At 26.5% G+C, this 27,104-nt stretch overlaps 1 protein-coding gene across 3 annotated transcripts; it reads left to right on the top strand.

Moving 5' to 3' along the window:
- Window positions 1-238: 238 nt before the first annotated feature.
- LOC129957041 (glutamine--fructose-6-phosphate aminotransferase [isomerizing] 2-like) lies at window positions 239-23,799 on the top strand. 3 transcript variants are annotated; one of them, XM_056069159.1, is made up of 19 exons: window positions 239-442; window positions 2,964-3,071; window positions 4,242-4,331; window positions 5,178-5,303; window positions 6,162-6,220; window positions 6,771-6,899; window positions 7,711-7,772; window positions 8,623-8,702; window positions 9,075-9,098; window positions 10,764-10,781; window positions 11,505-11,705; window positions 11,797-11,889; window positions 13,571-13,764; window positions 14,465-14,585; window positions 15,770-15,927; window positions 18,089-18,331; window positions 20,203-20,355; window positions 21,435-21,611; window positions 23,367-23,799. In XM_056069159.1, exons 1-19 carry the CDS (start codon window positions 436-438, stop codon window positions 23,409-23,411), a joined length of 2,088 nt encoding a protein of 695 aa, XP_055925134.1. In that variant the 5' UTR covers window positions 239-435; the 3' UTR covers window positions 23,412-23,799. The 3 variants fall into 3 exon arrangements, with proteins under 3 accessions (XP_055925134.1, XP_055925135.1, XP_055925136.1); XM_056069160.1 differs by lacking the exon at window positions 10,764-10,781; XM_056069161.1 differs by lacking the exons at window positions 9,075-9,098; window positions 10,764-10,781.
- The last annotated feature ends 3,305 nt before the right edge of the window (window positions 23,800-27,104 follow it).

The following is a 27,104-nucleotide window of genomic DNA, read 5'->3' as shown; positions in this document are numbered from 1 at the left end:
GTTCGCACCATCCCATTCTTCAATATAAAATCATACACTAAAAGTTTCTATACTAATAATGCCAACTTCTACAATGTGTTCATAATGTACTAAATGTGACTGCTTACCGTCGGAAAATAAAATTTGAATAAATAAAATAAAAAACATTACTTGTAAAAGCAACTTTCACTTCTATCTCACAGTTCTTTGACGTCTGAAACGAGCCTCCAAAGTCGAACCAATCAGAAATAAGTACGACTAGCGAAGAGAAATGGATTTTATGTTTCGTTTTTCCAGTTCGCTGTCACAACTTGAGTCCTTGTTTTTCGGCTCCCTTCAAACTCCTTCTGCAGTTCTTTTTCTCATTGGCAAAGGATAAAACCGGCACGTTTGGTTAGCACCGCTTGCTTTTGAACATTTCTCTGTTGCAGTGAACATTAACTCTTGATTATTACAATGTGTGGTGAGTTTTGAATGTTTGTATTGATTACTTTTAAATGTTTTTCATGCAATTAAAACGTGCTTGTCAAATTTCTTTTAATGTCAAAAATGGATTTCGTTCGAGCTTTATTGGGAACAGCTTTGACATGTTACCAGCTCTATTAGAAAAACTGGTTTTCTATTTGTAAAAGCGGAATCGCTTAAAAACTATGAGGATTTACAATCATATTCCTCTACAATTGTTAAAATTGATTTAATCATTTAATTGCGATCTTTAGAACCTGTATAAACAATCGGCAATTTTAAGATTGTGAAAAACATAGAATAAGTGCATTAAAAATGGATATTGGTTATTACCGTTACTGGAAGCTACTATTGCTAACTTCAAAACAAAAATATAATAAAATTTTGCATTTATTGATAGACTCGAAGCAAAATTATTAACCTATAGCTTAGAATTGTGAAATGATCACTACAAATTTTCAATTTACGCAATTTTTGTTAGTTGCTGGTAGTATAGATACAATTGTAAAGGGAAGATGAAAAATTATTGCAAATTTGGAATGACAGTTTCAAGAGACTTTAGGGAATGTTTCAGGTCTAAGATCATAAAATAATTGTCTTTCAGGTTTTTAATGATATAAGTCTTTGTTTTCAACATAAAAATCTTAAATATCTTTTTTTAAGACAACTAGCCTTTTCATGTTGGTTATTAAAATATTTCTTTTCATAAATATTGTGATAAACAAAGAATCTATTTTTCTCTTGCATTTTTGCTAAATTGTTTTAAGTAGCTTTTAATGTAAATACTTAAAAAAACAGTAAATTTTTATACTTTCATGTATTTAACTTTATTTTATAGAGTATAATTTTTGGAAATCTTCAAATTTTTTTAAAATTCAATTTGAATTTCCAACTTAATTTTTTAAGTATTTAATCTTTTGCTTTCCATCTGATCTTAATGATAGTTTTATGCTCATAACTTAAGATAACAGCTGTTGAATATCATTAAATATTTATTTTTAATTTAAATTAAATTCTGTAATATTAAATATAATTCTGTCATGTTTAAAAGAAATGTAAATTCTTTGTAAAGAGCAAATGTAGTAAAAATGCTCTTAAATTCTTATGTTAATGAGTTCACTAATAAATATTGGAACCAATCCAATTCAAGATTATATTGGAATTTCGTTAAAAAAAACAATAGCATCTTCAAAACTTCTGTAATCATTGGACAAATAAAATTTGTCCTTGATATTAGACCAGTCTTATTTTCCTTAATAAATATGAATTGACTGTTGGCCTAAATATATTTTGGAAGATTAGAAATGTATATTTTAACACTCTTTGAAATTTTAATTCAAGTTGTATTTTAATATCTTTAGGTAATAATATAAAAAATGTTTTTCTTGTAATATTGATTTAGTTATATAACATTAATATATCAGTCAAGATCAAGATCTCTCAGCAGTTAATCTTGGATATCTAAATATAAATCGCAAGAAATATTTACTTGTAGTTGAAGGTTAAAGGATCTTATCAATATCGAGTACCTACTTATTCTCTTGTATTTTGTGTATACATTACAATTATACAAATCTTTTCTAATCTTTATTACTTTTGAAGGTCTATTTTAATATAGTTTGAAACGATACTCTTCATTATTGTAACGGGGAAAATAATTTCATTGGATCTTAAAACTTGTATTTTTTTTTTATGTTAAATGTGATGAAAATTCTTGATTTTTGTATATTAAAGTAAAAATTTTTATCTTAAAAAAAATCTTAGTTTTATTGATGTGTTCATTTTACTATTTAACATTTACAAATATTGTAGTTTATTTTGAAATTCATAACATTGCCTTATCTTGTTATAAAATTAATCCATTATTTTCTGTCTAACTTCTTCTTCTTTTTTTTTTTTTTTTTTAATATTTTAGAAAATGAATTTGGACTTTTTTTTTACATTGACCAAAAGGTGGTCTCAAGATTTTCACTTATTTAAAAACTTAAATTTTTTACAAATACCATTTTAAACAAATTGTATCTACTGCAAGATAATATATATATTTTATATATATCTTTCTTTGTTATAATTATCATGAATATAGATCTTAAATTATTATATAAGCTTACAAGTATAATTTTAAATATGAACAATTTTTGAATTTGCTTTGTTAATCATCATTAATTTCATTAAACATAAAATTTCTTGTTGATTTTCATTTTATATATTAACTTATACTGTTATATTTTCTGAAGACTGTTTTTCTTTTAACCAAAACAAAAGATTAAAATTAAGCTATCAATCTTGTTAACAAAACTTAAGTTGCTAGTTATGCTTAAATTTATTAAAGTGAATAACATTAGTTATCAAACAATAATTGAATTTTTGCCATCTTGTAACTTTTAAGAATTTTATAAGTTTATTATAAAACCGCATCAGTAAAAATACAATTCTATATCATATTTTATGTTCAATCTAATAATTTATTATTTTACTTGCTGAGATTTTAGAATTTAAGATTTATTTTTTAATTCTAGGTATATTTGCTTACCTCAATTATTTGGAGCCACGTACAAGGAAGGAAATTCTAGAATGCTTAATCAAAGGCCTACAACGTTTGGAATACAGAGGCTACGATTCTGCTGGTAATTTACATATATTTCCAAAAATATAAAACCAAATTATAAAAGATAATGTTGGAATTATACACAATAAAAATTAACAATATTAAATCTTTTAGTATTATTTCATATCAGAAAAACTAAAGTTTCTAGATGTTCTTTATAGTTTTATTATTGTATTTCATCAAATTGAATTGTATTTCATGCATTCAGGTGGTTTTAAAAGATATGCTGTTATAAATATTAAATATTCATTTACTTCTTAATACATAATTTCATGCATATAAAACATTTTTTTTTAGTAATGTTTTTCTTGAATTTCATTAAATCTGTTTTGAAGGAAAACGTTTCTTAATTAGCTTTTTTATAAAGATAAAAAATTGATTCTTATAGGATGTTTTTTAAACACTTAATCCCAGTTAAGCAAAATAAATTTCAATATTTTCTTTCATTCAAGTAGAAATTTAATTTTTATTTTGCAATGGATCAATATTATCTCAACATTGTTTTTAACTTGAAAATAAAGTAAAAATGTTTCTACTTGCATTGAATTTTGATAAACTAATTCCCATACAACATAAGAACCTGTTGCTAGAAAAGATCTATTGGTAAATTGTAAATTTCTTTCATTTATCATTTTTTCATCGGTATTAACTTGAATATGACACAGCTTAGCAAAGACAGCTTTTGTACCATAAAATGCAAAGAAACTCAAACTTATCAGTATTGACTGTATAAGGAAAAATTGTATTTGAAAAGTGTATATAAAAGTCGATTTATTTATAGTAATTATTTAAGCCACTCAATAAAATTTAAGCTAGAAAAGCAATAGATTGTCTGTATACCATCCTATAATTTATTAATAGTTAGATCTTAAATCTCTTTATAAATAAAACTGTTCTATAATTTCCAGGGTTGCTTAAAACTGTTGATAATACTTTTTAATTTAAATATATTTATGAAATGTTACGACTATAAATATGAGGTTCATTTTTATATCTTGGATATATTTATGTTCTTTTATAAATGGTGAAAAGTAAGAGTTCAGTTATATCTAATGTCCAAAATTTGCTTAATTAGTGATAATTCAGATTTTTTTAAATTTTAGAAACTTAATTGAATTCTATACAAATATATATATTTATAAATATCTTCCCTTTATATTTGTATAATTGACCTAACTGAATTTTACAGGTGTCGCTGTTGATGGAGATGCAAATGGAAATTCCATTCAGATTATTCGAAGAAGTGGTAAAGTGAAAATGTTGGAAAATGAAATTTTCAGTGAGTAATTTTGTTTTAATATGCTCAATATCTAAAATGATTCTGCATTTACTTTGGTAATACTTCCCTTGTAGCTTTTTAAAAATAATTAGACTTTTTATCTAGTAATATCTTTCATTGCATTTAATCTTGTATTATCTGGTAAACATCTTTGAATATAATATGATCTAATTTTTTAAAGAATTTCAAATTTTTATCATATATTTTAATTACTTTATATATAAATTTTAGTTCTGAAGATCTTTCAAGATGTAAAATTTACTTGACATATCTTCATTAAAGATTATTATTATTGCTCTCTCCTTTTTTATATTTACTTTTTTACATGAATATACCAACAGTAATTCTTGATGTGTCATTAGCAAAAATTTCATATAAGAAACTAATTATTAAATTAAATGCCAAGTAGCTTTCAATAAATTTAATGTATAAGAAAAGTAGTTCAATAATTTAAAAGAAGAGTCTGAATTTCTAAATCGTTTTTTGTTTTTGAATAACTATATGATCATTAATTATTTCCATATTTGATACATTTTTTAAGTTAATACAATAGTAATTTAAATTCTTGATGCAGTCATAAGTTACGGATTTATACTTTCAGACTTTAAAATCCTTAACTTTTTTAAATGGGAATTTTAAATAACTTCAGATTTTAAGAACCATTATCTATCTATATTGTAACCTGTAAACTAATTTTCATTTATATATTTGAAATCTATAGAATTTGTAAGATATTTAATAAAGACACTTGAATTATTATAAATTCTAGAATTAACTGCCTCTTCATAATCTCTTATTTTATAATTTTATTGTTCTAAATATTTAACTTGCATACTTTAATTTTAGATTCCAAAGACATTGATTTTGATCAAACGTTTGATGTGCATGTTGGTATCAGCCATACAAGATGGGCTACCCATGGTGCACCTAGTGCATTGAATAGCCATCCACAAAGATCTGATCCGACTAATGGTATGTTTCCAAAAGTGATTTAACCTTTTTAAAAGCATTTCATCATTGTTTTAAGAACTTTTCTAATGGCTATAAACAGTAATAGATAAGAGAAGGTCTATAAGGTATTTTTATATAACCTGGCACTTAAACAACAACAACAACAACAAAAAAAAATCTCTTGTGGAATGAAATTTATGAACCTAAGGAATTGATAATTTAAAGATAATCCATTTTTATTATTTGGCATATAATATACAAGTTAATTCAGCAGTTAAATCATTTAATTTTTAAAAATTATTAAAGATGTATTGAGTTTTACTAGCGCTAATTTACAATTTAAATCTTGAGGTAGTTTTGTTATTAGAAAATAGTACTTTACATAAAACGCTACTTACTTGGTTGTTTCTTTACTGTGTCATCCACAGTTTAAAAGCTTGTTTATCGGGCAAAGAACCACTTTTTATAATAAGCAATTCTTTTTCATCCATGAAAACTTTCTTTATCATAAAAGTTTGCTTTTACTACTGAGTAGATATTGAATATATTTAAAGTATATCTGTATACTTCTATATACTCGATATATCCTATATAATGAAGCATTTTATCTATTGTAAGGCATCTGTTTGTTTAAATTATATACTATACTGAAATTAAACTGATTATATTTTCTATATAAATATATTAATCTTATTTCTGTATAGATATTAAGTATATTTTCAATTCAATATTCTTCATTCTGTTCTATTTGTATATGAACTATTGACTTTTAAAATTGCTCTTAATTTTATATAATCTAGCATGAGAAATTTAGATTTATCATGACTTCTGAAACCTTGAATGCGATATTAAGTTGATAAACTTCATTCTTTCTTTCAGAATTTGTTGTAGTACACAATGGCATCATCACTAATTACAAAGATGTTCAGAAATTTTTGGTAATACTTTTCAGTTGACTTATTTAAGTGATGTATACTTTATTTTTTGATCATAAACTTGGTAAGGATTCAAACTGTTTATAAAGTTGTTGAAATATTCTAAAATTATTTTATGAATAAGCAATTTGTATTTCAGGTTTTACTTAATGTATTTTATGATCCTGTAACTAATATATATAACTAATATAAGAAATTTGCATCTACTTGTTTAATGCATAATTCTATGAAATTTTTACTATAATTTTAATTATACTAATTAATTTAAAGCTAGAAAATGCCAATGTCATTTTTAATCATTTTTAAACAGATTTATCTTAAATTTAAGAATTTTGAATTTTTTTAAAAGTAAGTTTAAAATCTTTTAACAGAATAATTCTTTGTTGTATTTGTATATCAACAATGAAATTTTACTGTTAGTTCTTCAGTTAGTTTTATGAAATTATTTTTGGCTTGAATTGTCTATTCTTTAAAAAAGCTTAGATTTTTAAAAATACTCTTGCAGTTTTATAACGGAATAACATTTTCAATCCAACATTCTGTAAATTTCTAGGTAAATCATGGATTTGAATTTGAATCCCAAACAGATACTGAAGTTATTTCTAAACTTATCAAGCATATTCACACTAACAATCCTCATTTATCATTTAGAGAACTTGTTGAACAAGTTATTCAACAGCTGGTAAGTAGGTGGCTAAGATTTGTCTTGATTTTCTTAAATTTCTTAACTTATAGAATATAAAAGTGCTTTTTCTTTATTTTTATCAAAGAAAATTGTTTTTACTATATTTAAAAATATTAGAAAAGATTATTTTAGAAGACTAATTTCATTTAAAAGTTTTGACTTTATAACATTAAAATTTTCTTCTAAACTGTATTTAAGGCTAATTGTCTGTATTTTCACGTTTTATAAAAACACTTATAGGTATAGGTGCTTGTATATAATGTATGCCCATTACTGAAAGTGTTAGGTTAGTCTATTTTTGTTAATGGCATGTGGTTACAATACAAATATTTGGACAAAAAAAAAAAAATCGGGTATATATTCGATATATCTGTATTTTTCAAAATTTAAGAATTCTAGAATTTCAGTAATATTTGTTCTTCAATATGTATATATCGACTCCCTTTATTATATTATATTGAAATTTGAATGTATTAAAAAAAAAAAATTTAGATATGTGCACGAGTCTTGCCATGAAAATACTTAATTAGTAAAAATTAAAGTTTCCTTCCTTAATAGGAATCTGCATTGTTGACATATAAAAATACTAGTTCTTCAGTTGTGTTGACATAGATTTAATTTCTTGATTCAGTATTTATGAAAAATATATTGTAGTTATTTTTAAGAAAATATATTGACTATTCTTGAAGTTCCAAGAATAAAAACTAGACTTGTTATTTTATTGATGTTAACAAGATTACACTTGCAAATAAATGGATTTGAAATAATTTAAAATGGATCTATGTATTCAAATTTGATTTCATTACAGGAAGGTGCATTTGCCTTGGTTTTCAAAAGCAAGATGTATCCAAATGAATGCATTGCAACCAGGTAAGCATATTCTTCAAAATTCATCCTTTAATAAAACTTGTCATCAATATTGAAATAGTTCAGAATATTCTAAGTGTATTTTATAGCAAATGTGAATAGATATATATGGCTTTTCAAATCTGTTTTCTTTAAATTTTTGTATTATGATGAATGTGATTATCTTTGTAAAAAAGCTTCCTATTGTATTTCTATTTTTGTATTTAATTTTAATCTGACAAATTCCTTAGTTACTGATTATGTGCCTAATTTTAACATTTCTTTTTTTAAAAATTAAAGGTCTAGGTATTCAATATATGAGAACCAAACTTTTCTTGTATTATGGATGTTAAATTTCTGATCATTAAAGAACCTGATAGTTCTAGAGTGTCCTGATAGTTCTGATGTCAAATAGTAAATGTCAAATTAGTAGTTGAATTTTATCATTAATTTTGTAATGTAATCGTTAATAAATTAGATCATTTTTTTTAGAGCTTTACATAGCCAACTAAAAAAACATAATAAACCAAGCAATATTGAGAATTATTATACAATGAATATTGTTTGCAAATATGTTTAATTTATGAAAATAAAAATCTATTTCGATACTTTGGATTTGAATGTATTTAAACTTGATACACTATTTATATTCTGTCCATCTTTTACTTTGTAAAAACTGAGATTTTATTCCTATTATCAACCTTTTTAGCTAGTAAGTTACAGATATATTAGTCTTGATATGTTCTGAAAATATTCCTTAATTTTACAAACAATCGACAAATTAGACTTTAATTAGTTTTAAGAAAATTTAGCTTCAGATTATCAGATCTAAGTAATGAAATTTTACTTGGCTTTTTTTTCTTCTCCTATCTAGACGTGGTAGTCCTCTTCTTGTCGGGATCAAAAGTAAAACACACTTGAACACGGATTATATACCAGTCTTGTACAGTAAGGGTAAGTCTATTGGTGTGTATAAAAGAATTTTTAGGGACTTGTACTCAATTAAATAATAAAATACACAAACTATTAAATGCTCAATTCAGTTAATTCAAGGTAAGGATGTAGCTTAAAACATCTAAAAAATGTTTCTAAACATTTTTATTCAATTGTTTGACATCTGTTTCAGTATTGAATTCCCTTCATATATATATATATATAGTTCCTTTTGTCATGTCTTAATCTGTTACACATGTATGTATATTCTAATTTCCTTATGAATTCTTTGTATATTCCTCTGCACTAATAATTCTATGTTTATCTAATTGTGGATGTGATCTTTATTTTCCCCATGCATGCCTTTTTCTTCGACTTTGCACACAACTTCAGAATTGGAAAAGCAGAACAAACAAGGTACAAGAAATTCTTCTCCTTTATTTTTGCACAATAAGTAACATCGTTTTTATTTAAAAAAGTAATACTAATATATGAAGATTATATCCATATCATCTATTATTCCTTAATAAACTATTCAATTATATTTTTTAAATGAAATTTAATGGTTCTGCATTCTCTTTTTCCTGTTGCAAAACTATCTAAGCTATAGTTCAGAATTGATGAAATGTTTTTAAGTGTTTATCTGTATGTATTAGAATTCTGACTTAATTGAAATATGCTTGATATGATGGGATTCTTGCTAGCATTTTAAGTCTATAATTAGAGCTATTTTTCCTTTGGGGGAGGGGGACTCTTATTTTTCACTAATCTATAATCATTGAAGATTTCTACAAATATGAAATTCTCCCCCTCCCTTTTTCCATGAAACAATTAAATAATATAATTTCTAATGCCTACAATATATCTGATTTTAGTTATTTTAAATAAAATTTCTTATTGGCCCTTTAGTAAAAAATTAGTTACCTAAACTGAAAATAATTACTTTTTAATGAAACCATAAATTAGATTTTAAATATTAATACAATTTATTTATGTAAATAGTATCTGTGAATTTGGGAAATCAACTTTCAAAATTTGAATCAATTGATTTGAAACTTCAATCAAATATGCTTATTGCAGCTTGATGCCTTTTATTATGCTGAATGGCTTGTATATAAATAATTTGTTTTACAGTCTAGCATTAATAATCAGACTGATCCTAAATGAATTATTTTAGGCATATGATTGATATGCCTAAATAAGTACCTTAATTACTTAACTAAGTATAATGTTTGTTATGTGGCATCAGTTGTAAATTTTTACACTTTAATCCACCTTTTAATATTGATTCTGAATTTGAAAATCCATTATTCTATACGGAATATTTAAGTATATTAATTAAAACATTTTATATATTAAAATTAACCTTAAATGTTTCGAATTAACCTTATCAGAAAAAACATAAAATAAGTGAGTAATTTTGGACGCATGAGTTTCAGAAATAAGGATTGAAATAAGTAAGCTTGAGCGTGTAAATTAATGTATTAAAGTTTTATATGTATTTAAATGCATCTATAGCTAAAAATGGGTAACCGAATAAAAACTGGAATTTGTTTAGAATTGTAAATTAGCCCTCCAAATTTTGGGTTTATCTGTAGCTTAATTTTATTCGGTCATTTTCTTTTTAATTCATTAACAAATCCATCTGAATATAGTTTTCCATATATCTTAAATGTTATTTATGTAATTTTATGCATGTTCAGTACTCCTTATCTTGTAACATCCTATGTTAATTTCTTTTCAAATGTTTCTTTTCTCTATATGTATTAAATATACCATCTCAAAAATTAGTTTGTTTCATTCGTTTCATATCAATGTATGTCTTAAAGAAATTAAATACTTCAGAAAGATTATTTTAAAACGAATATTTGATCATATTAATTTTAATTTCTTGGATGTAAATACGCGACTTCGGTTGTCTTGCTAGATCTGTCTAGATTATTGATGCTGCACTGTTTCATTTCATATGATCATTTTTCTATGTTTAACCATTTCATAACCTTCATCTTATTTTATTCTGTCCTTTTTTTTTTTTTTCCCCTTCTTGCATGTTGAAATCCTTGGTTGCACCTTTTTATCTAGATGGCAATGAGGGATCAGGTACTTATTGTTTTTTTTTACCTCCTTCGGGAATGAAATACTGCTTATATTCTGAAATTGAGTCTTGTTTTTCCAATATTGCATGGAAATTGTTAAATTTAAATTTCTTAAACTCAATTGGATGTTATATTATTTAACTTGTATTCTTTAATTTAAAAAAAAAAAATTAGTTACAATAAATATTGAAGTTATCTAAATTTTGAAATGTAATGTAACCTATGGGCATAAATTTTGTCTTTACAACTGCATTTTTTTGCAAGATGCAGAGCCTGATAGGCTTGAGAGAAATTTATAAAGCAGCATTTCATTGCTTGTTTTATTCCTTTATTCTTTTTTGTAGTTTTCCCTAATTGTTTTCCCCTCCCTATCTTCCCCGACCTTAAACATTTTAACTATAGATTTCTTTGCATGGTCTTAATACCCATGTACTAATTTCTTTTTAATAACACATATTAAATTTTTAAAATGTCTCTAATATTTTTATCTTAAATTTTAAGATCCAGTGCTGTATTTAGTCATGGTGAAATCTGAATAATTTCTCATTAATAAAACTTCTTAAATTTTTACAAATATAAGCTAAATTTAATGGTATCAGATGTTCTAGCTTTAAACTTCTTACAAGAACATTTAATTCTTTAATTTCCTTCCAGTTCCACATTTTTGTTAACGTTACGTAAAATGTTTTTAAATAAAAATCTAATTATCACTTGAACTTTTGAAAAGATTTACGTTCTCCACATCAACCTGCTGGTACAGTTCAAGCTCAGGGAATGCATCGCTCTGACTCAACCACAGAGTTTCATCCTATTGGCGAGGACAAACAAGTTGAATATTTCTTCGCTTCAGATGCAAGTGCTGTGATCGAACATACAAATCGGGTAATATTTTTGGAAGATGATGATGTGGCAGCAGTAAAAGATGGAAGTAAGTTATTTTTAAAATCTTTATTTCTAGTAATAACAAAAGATAGCTTAGGATCAAAATCTAAAACTTTATTTCCTTTAAACATTATTAGATCTGACTATTCACCGAGTAAAACGACTTCCTGATGAATCGCTGTCCCGAGAAATTATTACTCTGAAGATGGCAATTCAAGAAATCATGAAAGGTAACTTTTATTACATATTCAATTCATTACATATTTTAGTTTTCTGAATAGCTTCTTAGCTATGTCTATATAATTACATTTAAAAGTTTAAGCGAAGAATAAATTTTAAACTTGTTTTAAATTCTAGTATAGTAACTATCTTTGGTCTTTACTAGAATTCTTCTTTTGTGTGTAATATATTATAAATTTAATATAAACCTTAAGTTACATGCTGGTAAAAAGGGCCATATTAAGTTTATTTTACTCGTGCCAATGATCAGTTTTTCAAAATCTGTAAGCCCATCCGCCTTGCAGTTAAGTATAATTTCAGATGCACAGACTATTCATAAATTCTTTTCGATGTGAAATTTTTCTTGCATTATGCAGAAGAGAAAATAATATGCAAATGAAGCTTAGAATAAAATTATTCCTTATCTATATTGTCACTGTTATAAGCATTTTATACTGTCTCAATATTTATTTTAAAAAGTAAATACTAAAGTGCAAATGTCTATATAAAATCGAATAGTCAATATTTCAAGTAAAATACAATTTTGACATTTTGTTCTAGAATAATTTAATGATGCAGTTGATTTTGATGTTGAATCCAGTTCAAATATCTCGGATGTTGACATAGAGGAAAGTGCAATTGAATTGGAATCCAAACAGAATTTTATATTTTTGTAAGCGGTACTTGGCTAAATAGTTTAAGCATTGAGGATGAATTTTTTTTAAGTTATAAAACCATCTTATCAAGTTCTGTTAGTTAAAATTTATATATTTCTTTTAAAATTTATTTATGTGAAATCCTCAAAGTATAGCACTTCCAGTAAATGATAAAAGTAAACTTGTAATAAAATGAATATCTTGATGACATGGAGAATATTGGTATATAAATATATCTAATTTAAAATGTAACGAATAGGCGATATTTTGTGTTATTCTCACGATATATAGACCTAATCAATATAAAACATAAATTATAAATATTTAATAATAGAACTGTTTAATCAAAGAAAACTAGATTTCAAAGCAAAAATATTCTCATTACTGTTGGAAATATTTGAAGAGTTATCGAAAGTAATAAATATATCGATAAATATATAAACTAATTGTTAAAATTTAATATTAATTTTCTGTTATTTTGAGATTTGCAAATTTTATATTACAACTTGATGATTAAGCATTAAATTTTCCGCATTGATTTTAACTCTTCTAATATTAAATTTTTTATTCTTCCTGTATTGTATAATTGTTTCCAGAATACATACTCGGATCAATTCATATAAGACTATAAAATTATATATAGGTTTCCACGCAATTTTTATAACCAAATATTACTAGAAAAAATTATTTTATTTGTTCAAGTTAACATACTTTAAAAGTGTTTGGAATTAATATTATGGACATTTATCAACCATGTTGTACAAAATCTGCTTTCTGATGTGTTATAATAAAGGATAGAACTTGTTGGGTCGTCACTATTTTTAAATTAAAACTGGTCTCGTATTTTTTAGTTAATTTTTTAAGCTTTGTTTTTTGCTTCTGGGAAAAATAGCGATATTTCTATAAAAACATTCTATGTGCTTTGATTTAACACTACTTTCTTGGATTATTCAAATTGGATATCATCTTATTAAAAATTTCTTAAATACTTTTTGTCGCTAGAAAATGTAAAAATCTTCTGTTAACTTTATTTCAGGTAGTTATAGTTCATTCATGCAAAAGGAAATCTTTGAACAGCCTGAATCAATCATAAATACCATGCGTGGAAGAGTCAATTTGGCTGAGGAAACTGTTGTTCTCGGTGGCATAAAGGATTACATCCCTGAAATCAAGCGCTGTAGACGATTGCTGCTTATTGGTTGTGGTACCAGTTATCATAGTGCTGTTGCTGTAAGTATTTGGATTTCTTGGCATGTATTGTTTATTTTAATGTCCTCATTCTTGATAACTTAAAAAAAATTTCGTATTATATTCATTAAAATTCAGTGCTTTCCAATATCTTAAGCTAGTTATATAATTAAGCTTAAATGAGTTAAATCTTTAAATTTAACAGGATTTAATTTAGTTTATAATTCATATAGTTTTAGTAATGAAATAAAGCATATAAGACTACAGGAAAGTTATTTTTCTTATTCTGAAGTATATTTAGTTAGTAATTAAACTTAATATCTCGTATCTATTTTGATTTCTTTAATTCTAAACATAATTTCACAATTCTTGAATTATTTTTGCAAACCAGAATATTAAATTGAATATGAAATATCAATTTATATTGATACTAAATTTGAGTATAAATTGATAAGAGAAACCAAAGCATGTATTTAAATTGTTTCTAAAACAGTTTTACAAAACAAAACATTAGTTTAGGTCTTATATGAAATATTTTAAACGTGTTTAGAATAATTTTTTTAAATTAAAAATTTGTAAAAGGCATTGAATATAATATATAACTTTTCATTTAGAAACTTAGTATATTAGTGTATGTAACATTAAAATACTAAGTTATTAACAACTATTAATGCAAATCTTTATATAAATTCTTTTGTTTTAAATTGATTCTAACTTTAATTCAATTTTTTGACTTTCTTAGACTCGACAAATTTTAGAAGAGTTGACTGAGCTGCCGGTTATGGTTGAGCTTGCAAGTGATTTCTTGGATCGTAATACTCCCATTTTTAGGGATGATGTCTGTTTTTTCATATCTCAATCGGGTAAATATGAAATTTCAGAGCATTATCGAATATATCTGCTTTCAAAAAGACTTTTTTTCCCCCTTCGTAAATTAGAGTGTTCACTTTAATTTAAATCTATAAATGATAGATAATATAACAATATCAAATGATAAATGGATTTCATTTTTTTTCTCTTTTAACCGTATTTCTATAAAGTTGTTTTAAATTGCAATTTTAATTTTCTAGTGTTTTTAAAATTTCATCAAAGCAATCGAGTTGGCAAAACATTTGAAGTAACTGAAATACAAATAAAATTTTGCAGCAACTGTATATTTTAGCATTAATGATATATGAATTTGTATATAATTTGTAGCTACTAACAGTATATTATTTTAAATTTTTATATGAACTACTTTATGAATTTCTAGAAATTCATAAAATTTACCTTTTTGGAATAGTTTATAAAACTTATCTATTTGAAGACAAGTCATAGAGAAATTTTATTTTTCTATAAAAGTTTAGAAACATTACAATAGAACTCTTTGTTAATAAATTAAGCAAAAGTTTACAACAGAGAAAGTAAGCAACACAAGATTAATAGATACAGATAACAGTATGAATAACATGTGAAGCTCATTACTTCAACTGACAAATCTAGAACACTTCAAGTATTGTAAAGGCTTAATTTTGCTATTCATCCGAGTTACTTGCACAATTGTCAATTGTTCATTTTATATGGTATATTCAGATTTTTTTTTTTTTATAAATAGCCTTCTTTCTATACATGCTATTATTTGTCTTCAATCGCATGCAGCTTGTTTATGTTTGTCTGACTTATCTTTAAAGTTTATCAAGTACCTTATTGGCATATGAAAAATTCTAATATAATTAATATGTAATTCTAAAGTATAAGAATTTTTATTTTCTTAAACTTTAATTTCAGTTATAACTTAAGATTATATTAATTGAACTATCTTAAATTCAGTTTTTTAAAAAAGGAAATATTTAATATATTTGATTTGAAAATATTTTAAATTTTTGCTAGTTTTTAAAATACTAGTAAAAGAAAAATCAAATCTTCAGACAGTTAGAAAGAATTTATTTTCAAGCTGTTTATAAATTGAAACTTATTCTCAAATAGTCTTTTTTTTTTTTTCCTTATTTAAAACAGATTTTATACATGTAAAAAAAAGTTTTAAAATATTTCAAATTTGTCACTTCAGGTGAAACAGCTGATACATTGATTGCTCTTCGTTACTGTAAAAATCATGGAGCTCTTATTGTTGGTGTCACAAATACTGTAGGAAGTAGCATTTGTCGCGAGTCCCACTGTGGCATCCACATTAATGCTGGTCCTGAAATTGGAGTTGCCAGCACAAAGGTATTTTATCAGACAAATTAATGCAATTTTATACTACCAAATGTAAATAATTACAATTTTTTTATGTAAAACATAAATATATACAACTTGGATATATTGGATCAAGAGTTTTATATGATCTTTTATAGAATTATGATATAGAACTGAATTTTTTAAAACTGCAAATATTTAAAATTTTTAGATATCTAAATTAATATTCTAGTACTTGTAAAGTTTTTGTATTTTCCATTATCTATACTTATAATAAAGCTCAAAGTGTGTGTATGTGTGTTTGCGCTCTACAGGCTAGACCATTTGACCTACAGCTACCAAATGTGGTACATGTATACCTTGGAGGTCGGGAATGTGCACCTGGGGTCTTTTTTTGAATTTCTAATTAGAATTTCAATTATTACCGTAATTTCGCACGTATAGTCCGCAGACACGATTTTATATAAAAAAATTTTAAAAATCGTCAAATAGTCCGCATTACCAGATAGTCTGCGGTCTATACGTCCGAAATTACGTTATTTTAATACGGCAATATTAATGTATTTTAGAAACAAAGAACCAAGTATAAATAGAAAAAAAGTACTTATTTACTAATATACCTTCAGAAATAAAACGCTAAATAGAAATAAACAGTGCTTACTAATTAATCACACATTCTACTACATTAACGAAAACCTTCAAAGTTCGATTCATCGGTATCTGAATTAAACATTTCTAATATATTTTCGGGAAGAGTGTCCGAAAGTTCATTTTCAGCATCACTATCTTCACTCTCAGTGATTTCCTCGCTTTCACTAACAATCCCGACTTTTATAAATCCCGATCGGATGGTTGACACTTTAGCGCTTTGTTTGCTCTAAGTGAGTGCTCATATCCCGGCATCGCTTGATGCGCCAGCCTGGATTTTAAGAGCTCTACTTGCTACTACTCATTCGTTCTGCACTATGCTCTATGGTTTACTATCGATGCGATACATACGAATGTCTTCTTGGAATCTCGCGCTTTTTTATATTTGATCATCGGCAGTTCACGACAGCGTGTTTTTTAAATTTCAACGATTTTAACCGTGAACAACCAGCGTATTATCCGCACTGGTGGATAGTCCGCAGCTTCAAAAATTCGCATTTTAAACACAGATAGTCCGCGGACTATACGCGCGAAATTACGGTAATTAAAAATTAACTTTCTCGCCAGAAAAATCTTCATTTCCCCACCACTAAATGAGTCGGTTTTTACCCATGCTAACGAGGTTAAACTTAACATTTTCCGACCTATTTCGAACGATTCTGTTTAATTTTTAGTGTTTGATGCATTTAAAACTAAACGTTGTTAATGAATCGATCTGCTCTTGATGAATCTAAGAATTTTGTTTACAAATTCTTGAAATATTACATAAATTAAGAAAAATATTCTTTAGTGCCCATAAGGTTTAAGACTCTGACTGTCTTCTGTAATCATATTAAAAATGCTTTGCTTCAGTAAAAAATATATTAATTTCAGATTAATCATTTCCACCTTAATTTAAAGCATAAATTCTACGGGAGCTAACAGAAAATTAGATGCATATTACGTTATGACTGAAGGCCTTTATAATATGAATGAATTATGACTATCAAAATGCGAAGTTTTAAATGTTTTGAAGAGGAATTAAAGTAGAAATTGCATAAAATATTTAATTAAAATGTTAACGAGCATTAAGATTGGTGAACCGGCTGGTCGCCAAAGATGGCTAGTGTTAAATAAGATTAAAGATCAAATCGTCAAATGTTTCAATGGCTAAGATCTTTAATGATCATTTTAACATTCTCAGCTATATGAAAATTGTCTTTTTGTTTTGTAATTTATGTATTGTTAGTTAATACTTCTTGGATTATCTTGGAATTAAAAACCATGTACATAAGCTTGGATGTTCATAAATCGAGAATGATTTTTGATTTATTATAAACCAATAATTTTTATTGATACGTTTAGATTTTATCTACAAAAAAAACTATCAGTTCTATAGTTATAATACATTTTTTTGTCCAATCTTAAAAGCATTTAATATATCTTTAAATATTTATATTTTTTAATTATAGTTTTAATCAATATTTGTATTAATTTAAATATTGCTTTGTTTTATTTTTATTCTAATTGGTAATGTTTATGAATGATTAATTTACTTTTCCAGGCATATACCAGTCAGTTTTTGTCGCTAGTCATGTTTGCTTTGGTTATGTCTGAGGATCGAATTTCTATGCAATCAAGACGAAGTGAAATCATCAGAGGTTTAAAAGCTTTGCCCGAGTTAATCAAAGAAGTTTTGAATTTGGACTCTGAAGTTTTAAAACTAGCAGAAGAAATGTATCATCAAAAGTCTGTTTTGGTTATGGGGCGTGGGTACAATCATGCCACTTGCATGGAAGGAGCATTGGTAAGTGTCTTAAGATTTTGATATCTAGTAGAAAGCAATTGGTTTGAAGCCTCTTCATAGTTATGCTAATTATTCATCTGTTTTGTATTTTATGACTGCTGATTTTTCATATCTAATTTCCTTACTCCATTATATTTCCTTTTTTAAAAATGGTAGATTATAACAATAAAGGAGATATTAAGTAACACGTAGTGATTAAGCTTCATGAAATTTCTACCTACATCTATTAGATTTTTCTTATTTTAGGTAAAAAATTTTTTTATTATAACTTTAATATTAAGTTATTTTTAATGAACCTTTTTCATGTATAGAATCTTAAATCTAGGATTATATATCAATTTTAAAATTAATATGGGGCCTTGTTTTATCATCTAATTTCTTTTCCTCAATTACATGGTTAACTCTGCATTTCAAATTCCTCAAGTTTCAGCATTTTCTGAGTTAACAGAAACTTGGAGGTGGTTTTTTAGATTTAAATGGCTGAATAATTATTCAAGTAATATGAATAGTAAAAGACTATAATGAAGGTTTCATGATACTTCATAAGCTCCTTCTTATGCACATTTTTTTTGTAATTAGTGTGTCTAATTCCTAATAAAATAAGATACTATTATAGATATTTTAAATCGTCAAATGTCTCTTGAAATTGCAGCTCATGTTAACAAATTATAATTGCTTGGTTAAATCATATTTGCAACTTCATTGTTATTAAAATATTATATGTATTTACTCTAATATGTATTAAGAGTTTATACATTTGGCATTTTATCACCATGTCACAATTTGAAAAATATTTTTGCTAAGTGACAGTTGTTATAATGGCTAGTTTTTGTATTAAAGGGAATTATTTACTTTACAGCATTAGTAAAATGTTTAATTTGAGATTTTAGTTCAATATCTTGACTAAATGCATATCTAGCACTACTTAATTTTGAAGGAATTTTAATTTCATACACAGAACAATTGATATTCAAATTTTGATCTAGTGTAGGCTTGATATCCACTCTGCTTTAATCAGTTATGAAATTGAAATTCAGAACACTTGTTTACCAGTTACAAAATAAACTAGTGTATATTAAAATATGCCAAGCAAAAAAAGGCTTTAAAATTTAAGAATACTGATTTAACTGAGTTTAATACCAAATACATTATTCAATGATTAAATAATATTTAGGAACTTTCAGATTTTTGGTCATGTAAAATTAAAAATACATCTTGCATTATTTAAATAAAATAATGCATTAAGGAATTTTAAATCCAAGATTTTGTATACTTGTCTTTAATGTATACAAAGTAATTAAATATATTTGAGAAATAAGAACTTTATGAAAAAATTTTACTCGCTTTCAAGTAAATTTATATAATTAAAAGTGTATATTGAACAGTGTTCACTCTTGTATTTCTCAGACCAGTTTCAATATACCAACAATTCTGCAATCAAACTAAAATTTGTTCAAAAGAAAGCAGTTCTAGATAGGTGTTTAAGCAAGATTTTAACAATTTGAAATGAAATATCTTGCATTTAAATTACTCGCTAACATCAAATCTTTTCATACAGAAACTATCAAATATAGTAACTTTTATTTAGCAAGGTTATTTTTAAATTTAATTTTTGCTTGGTAAATTAACTGACCAATCAGTGACTTGGTAAATCAAAACATTTTAAACTTTACCTTGTATACCTTCTTTTAAAAGTTTATGTATAAGAACATTCTTATTTTATGCTAAAATTACAGTTGAATGTCTTAATATGAACATTACCTTTTATTACTTAAAAGAACATACAATCATTTCAACTTAAATGAAATGTGTACAGAGAAATTCATATTTATAGCAAGATGTCTTTAAATATTCATATTTTATATTCCTAGAAAATCAAAGAGCTTACCTATATGCACTCTGAAGGAATCTTGGCTGGTGAATTAAAGCATGGACCTCTTGCACTTATTGATGATGCTATGCCTGTTATTATGATAGTGACTAAAGATCCAGTCTACTCAAAATGCATGAATGCCTTGCAACAGGTATGTAGATTTCGGTCAAATTTGATATTTTATTCTTGTATTAAATTTTGGCTTTAAAAAAATTTGAGTATAACACTTTATTTAAATTTTTAAATTTCAGTAATTTGGTTATAATTCTAATTATATAAATTATTGAATTTTAAAGTGTTGATCTGCAAGCTATGCAATATTATGTGTAAAAATTTTTTTACAAGTTTCACTGTTTTTTTAATAAATTTCATAATTTTTTAATACAGAAAATAATTACTAGTATTAACAAGCAGAAAAATTAAACCTAAAACAATATTTCGAATTTACTGACAAGACAAATAATCTTAAGTGTGCATACAAAAAACAATTTTAGTTAATTGAAAGCTTTTTAAGCAAACCATATAAGACCATTGCAGGAAAATAGTCTCTGAATTTTATCGAGATTAATTTATTCCTAATAGTAGCTTTTAAGTTTCGTATTGAGTGAATTTCCCCAAAACTAGTGAATCTTCTATATACTAAAATATAATTCCTTGAACAGTATTCTTTTATTTTGCTGATCTTTATTTGTAGTTAGTAACTATTTAGAATGCACAATTTGAAAAAAAAAAAAAAAAAAACTTAATATCTGATTGTGATAACTTTAGGAAGATGCTGCAATTTAAAAATTTTAATTCATTTTGCCTTTTTCAGTTAACTTTCTAGCATTATTCATTAGCTAGTTTTTTAATGGTTATAGTAAGCAATATATACATAGTTTATAATTATTGTTTGGTATATCTAATTCTTTGCTATTACGATGAACCTTTTTCTGCCTTTCTCCTACAGAAGTTTCCTAATTTTAAACATATTTCATATTCAGTTTGGACAAATATTAGAGCTTTTAGAATAATTTCTACTACAAAATATCTTGGAATGAACCCTTTGAAATATATTCATATTTTGTCTTTTGCCGTTATTAAATACAGGCAGGAAAGAAAATTCGCCTTACTATAATTGTATATAGGCAAAGTTTTTGCATCCTAACACACTAATTAGGAATGCAAATAACTTTACAAAATGTATTTGTATGATGCCATTATCTATTAGAAAAATGTTAATTTTTCTAGGTTACTGCTCGAGGAGGTCGTCCTGTTCTCATTTGTGAGAAAGGAGATGTAGAGACTCAGAAGCATGCATTTAAATATCTAGAAATTCCACATTCGGTTGATTGTCTCCAAGGTATTCTCACTGTCATTCCTTTGCAACTGCTGTCCTATCATATTGCTGTTCTCAGAGATTGTAATGTAAGTACTAATTTGAATTGAATTTTCCGATTTGATAATTTTTTGTATTACAATGCAACAAAGATTTCAGAAATTTAAACCCATAAGGAATATAGTATTATTGAAAACGATACCTTGAAAGTTTTTCCTAAAATTCTAATCGCAAGGTATTCTAATGCAAAAGTTTATTACCTTAGTAGATGTCTTCCTCAGTGTTCTTCCAAATATACAAATACATGAAGGGTCATTATTATTTGTAGGTTTATCTTATTTAATAAATTCAGTGAATAGAAATCCTTGCAGAAAGTTCATCTAGTACTCGATATTAATTAATAGAAGATTAACATGCAAATATAACTTTAAGATTACAATAAGGAATTTTAAAACTTGTATTTATATTTCATTAAAAAATACACAAATTTTGATTTTATTAGATCTATTCTAGTAAATTGCTTTATGTACCGAATTATACTGAGCTTAAATAGCTTAAAGCATTATATTAGGTATTCCCTCTAACCATGATCTAATTTCTGAATAGGTTTATTCTTCTAATAAGAGAAATGCTCTGCCATAGTTATAATTTCTCAATTATGTATTACTGAATTTTTCAGTCTCGTGTTCCTGTTGGTTATAAAACATTTTGGACAGTACATTTTAAATAAACTTTTCTGGAACTAAAACTGGCCAAGACACAAAGTTTAGAAAACCACTATTTTAAACCATTTTAGTAATTGCTTTTATGATCCACTAATCAATACATGTCATCCCCGAGATGGTCGTTGAATGTCCTAAAATAATTCAGATCTTCACAACTTGAACAGTTTTTTCATATTGGAAAAATAAAATTTCTTAATCTTACTGCATCCAATATTTCTTTAAATATAACCAATACTTTGAAAAAAAAATTATGAAATTTAAATTTTTAAAGGCAAACTTACTAGTAGCAAGTTATTACATAATTTAAATTTCTTAGTTAAGAGCATTTCCCCCATTTTGAAGTGAAATTATTTAAGTTATAATTAATAGGCGCGATACATAAAAATAACTCTTAAATACATATTAAGGTTATTCAATAATATATAAAAAATTAAGCTTTTTAAATCTGAAGTATAACAGGAATGTCCATTTTTATAATTGCTTTCTTTAACTAAAATGTACAAATGATTAAAACCTGTTATATTGGATGTTGTAGAATAAAATTAACTGAGAAATCAAGAGAATTGTACAGAAGTGAGCTGGCTGAAGATGGCCTTAAATAAACTTTATAAAAAAATTGTTAGCTTAATTTTAGACTTGAACATTTTATAGTAGGAAAATTATGGAATAAAATAAGCTTTTCATTTCTAAATAAGGTAATGATAAAAGGTATCTTGTTTACATTCCTGTGATTAAATGTGAAGATTTTATGAAAGCTAACAATTGGCATAAAATGCTTGTGTATCAATGATTTTTTTCCCCTTTAACTAGAACTTAACTAAAACTGATCTTTTATTGGGCATATAGTTGCATAGAAAGGTTTTTGCAAGTCTTTAATCTGCAAGCTATAAAATCATTTATCCTGTGTTTTACAGGAATAACTATAATTTAAAAAATGCTGAATTTTTTAATCTGAATGTTATGAAATATTTAAAATTTAATCTAATGAAATTTGAACAGTCATGGTGTTTGTATAAAATAAATAAAAAAAAAATTCTTGGAATTAAGAAATGTATTAAATAGCTGACATTTGAATTACGTAAAAAAATTACTTTTTTTTCTTTTTTCCCCCTTGTACAGGTTGATTGTCCTCGAAACTTGGCCAAATCAGTGACTGTTGAGTAGACATTCCTGGGAAAAGCTGCCCATCAGCAATTTTTATTCTATTTCATGAGCTTAGAATTTCAAAATTTGTAAATTTGTTAAATTTCACATCCTCTAAAACCTGTTCAATCTATTTTTATTTTAGACTTTTGTTTTTAACAGATTTTATTTTCATGCAGCTCTTTCAAATTTTTAATCTCCCTGAACGCTTCTCTTTTAGAAAGGAACACATTTTATTTTTTGTAATTGGTCTGTTTCTTTTAAAATAAGGTGTTGGTGTGTATTTATTAAAACTGTCATTTAGAAGAAGCATTTAATTTTTTAGAATTCGACGTTTTGGGTAGATAAATTTTATGAAATGTTAAAACCACTGTGTACAGATTTGATACAATAAAATTTTTTTTAAGTACTTTGTTTACATTTTATTTTACTTGCATTTTACAATTGATATTGATATACAAGAAAGCATTTTGAATAAATGATATATAATTTTAAATTGTTTAAAATATAGTCCAAGAATAACTGAAATGCAAGTTGGCTGTGTGCAATTCATGTTCTAAAATGCAGTGTGAATTCAGATACTTTTATCTTGCAATACTGCAAGTGCACTTGATTATTAATAAATACTAAACCAGCACGTTGTTAAATCAAAATATATTCGAAAGGTTCTAACTAAAAAGGAAGTACTTAGATAAAAATTTACATATAATGCCACTACTGCAACTTTGGGCTTGCCAAATAAAATGTAGGATGTAGCTATGCATGTTGGGAAATTCTCATCTTCTTAATTTAGCAATTTGTATTAGTCTCTAAAATTTTCTTGAAACTATTGAATGCTTTGAATGATTAACAGTCATAGATTGTCTATGTAACATTTTTGGCATATTGTTAAAGTGACATGGTAAAAAAAAGTTCTTTAAGGTATGCTTATTTTTTCTCCTTATACAAATCATAGTCTGTGCAGTATATATTGTATACCGATACTTTGATAAGCGATGTTTTGTTACAATATGTTACATATGTATTGATTTTTCTCCTGTAGAAATAGAATCTTGTAATAGACACTTTAGGTTTTTACTTTTAGCAGTAAGCAGGCAATACTTCTATAAACTTAAATTTATAAATTAAAGCTTTCTTTTGAAGTGCATCTGTTTGAAATATCCGTATACAGTTTATCTACAATTCGGTTACAAAGCATTTGAAAACAAATATTTTGACTAGAATGATTCCTCAAATTCTTGTTTTAAATTTTATCAACTCTTGAAATGCATGCTTATCAGGAGATCCATGTATTTAAGAAAATGCAAATTAAAGAACCCTCGATACTAAGTTCTACAACAGAACTTCTCGGATTTCAACAGCATTTTAAAAAATGAGGAAAGAGCATGTTTTTACTTGAGTAGCAGTATGTACATACTAATATTATTTCTAGTGACATAGTGAAAGCAATTGGTGAATGGGAGTGTATCATGGGAGCAAGAATAAAGCTAAACATAAACATTAAAAATGCCAATAAAAATTTTATTACATGTCGACACTTATCTAGATCAGCTGAAACTGGATTCTTAATTTCTGGATTGAGTGGATATGGGGAGTTATTGACATGCAATGCAGTAAAACCAACAAATCATCACTCAAGGGAGACAAACAATTGATGACTCGGGAAAAACAAATATCCTGCAACAATCCATGAAAACATGACAAACTAGATTTTTTGGAAATTAAAAGAAAATATTCTCCATATTACTTTTGGTATATTAAAACAGTTCAACAGTATTGATTAATGAAGGTGCTGATTGTTGTAAATAACTTTTTTTTTTCTTCCCCACTATACTTAAAGCTTTAAGTATAGTCTATTGCACCTTCAATGGATGTTGAGTACTAATGAGCTTTCTCCTAAGCTTAAGTTGTTTCAGTCTTATTAGATGGGGATTTAATCCATATACTCGCCATTGCTATCTTCACTTGAACTCTGGTTTTTCTTCCAAAAATTCAAGTATCGAGGCTTCTACAGTCGCTTGTCAGAAGACTGCAATCTCATTATCAACAATGACAAATGCATTAACGTCAGTCTAATGCGCCGATGATGTCTTTGCTGAGAATTTTTCCCGATTCTGCGTTTCTTATGAATCCTGCATGTCTTAAACAATTAAAGACTGTTTGTAATGAAATGGAATTCCAACCTTTGTGTGCATAGTTAATTGCATCTAAAATTCTTTAACTTTTCGTTCCTTCCCAATGCTTTTATCGAACAGTTCAACAGGGTGATTCATAAAGAAGACAGGTCAAAGAAAGAACAACCTTAGCGAATCGCATTCTTAAAGTTTGCAGTGGAAGACATTTCAGCTGCTCACACATGCTCAGGCCGCCATTTTGTGTTCTTCAATTTAGCAGAACGGAATCCGCAACTGTTGCGCAAGTGGCATTTTCTGTCACACTTCGGAAAAGAAGTTCTAATTAGAAAATCCATCTATCAACAGCATGAACAACTACAGACTGTTTGTGCAAAAGTATCAGTCACTATTCATGGACGCGACTTGGATACTTTAACACTCGTTTGGGCAGTAATGGACTACCGGCTAGATGTTTGTCATGTTGACAGAGAGGCAATCAAGGGTGTTCTATGTGTGGCCCCTGACAAAACTTAAAATAACCCTATACAATTGTGTTACAGGTAACACAATATCTTGCATTGGTCTTCATTTACAGTGCATTGAAACTGTATACTTTATGAATCGCCCTGTATTTGGAGGAGGAAAACCAATTTCGATCGCTTTTACATTTTCAAATTGATTCCGAGTGCGAGTTATCAACAATGATGGCAACATTTTTTTTTTTTGATGCAAAAACGAGTATTTAGTTTACGAATATGTCATTCTCAAAATATTGTAGGCACTCATGCATTTGAATTTACTTCATATGCAAGGGATTTAACATTCTTAAAGCAGCAATGTTTTTTTTTCTTTTCTTTTTTTTTTTTTTTGTTGCTTTTACTTATCACAAGTGTTTTAATTTCTCATTTCCAATCATATTAGCCCCATGCAGAAGAGAGGCGTCGTTTGCTTGCTTTTTCAGAAATGTACTTTAAATGACAGTTTTATTAGGGAAAAGACTGTAAAATAAGTCAGTGTCATCAAGATTAAAAATATTTGAAGCATGAAACCTAGACAATTTTCCTTGCAAATATTGTTCTTCTAGTCTTCTATGGCATAACCAACAACAGCTGCTTTTCTGAAAATCGTTTTAAAAGAAAGGCAACGTCTGTCTTTGAAATGTTTCAGCCAACCATGCTCAACTCCTCGGCAATTTCCATTGCCTTTTCTTTGAAAGGCGGAAAACGGCATAATTTGTACTCTGGCATTTTTAGCCATCGAACTAAAATCTCCTTGATTTCTTCATTCTTTCTTTTGTCATAACAGTCAGCCTTTTTAACGACTTGTTTTGATGAAAGAATATCATTTAATGTAGTCTTGGGTATACGGTATTTGACAAGCACTTTTTGAAGAATAAAATGTAATAAAGACCCCCCCCCTCCCAAAGAGAAGTGTTTGTTTCCCTGGCTGTTAAAAATGAAATCGAACCACAAAATTGCAAGAGAAAAATTAAGTCTTATAGCGGAGCTTACTAATCACACATTGGAACAGCACATATATATTATATACTAGCCGCCAGCCGGTTCGCCAATCTTGATGCTCGTTAAAATTTTAATTATTA

The sequence above is a fragment of the Argiope bruennichi genome, chromosome 11, assembly GCF_947563725.1.
Source record: "Argiope bruennichi chromosome 11, qqArgBrue1.1, whole genome shotgun sequence".
Taxonomy (NCBI): Eukaryota; Metazoa; Arthropoda; class Arachnida; order Araneae; family Araneidae; genus Argiope; species Argiope bruennichi.
The sequence above is the reverse complement of the archived record's forward strand: the minus strand, read 5'-3'. Positions and strand labels throughout refer to the sequence as shown.

What these genes read in the sequence shown, in the direction of transcription:
- LOC129957041 (XM_056069159.1), top strand. An exon ending in AACAAGTTATTCAACAGCTG is followed by an intron (nt 6,900 to 7,710) that starts GTAAGTAGGTGG and finishes ATTTCATTACAG; the next exon opens with GAAGGTGCATTTGCCTTGGT. An exon ending in CTTGCATGGAAGGAGCATTG is followed by an intron (nt 18,332 to 20,202) that starts GTAAGTGTCTTA and finishes TTATATTCCTAG; the next exon opens with AAAATCAAAGAGCTTACCTA.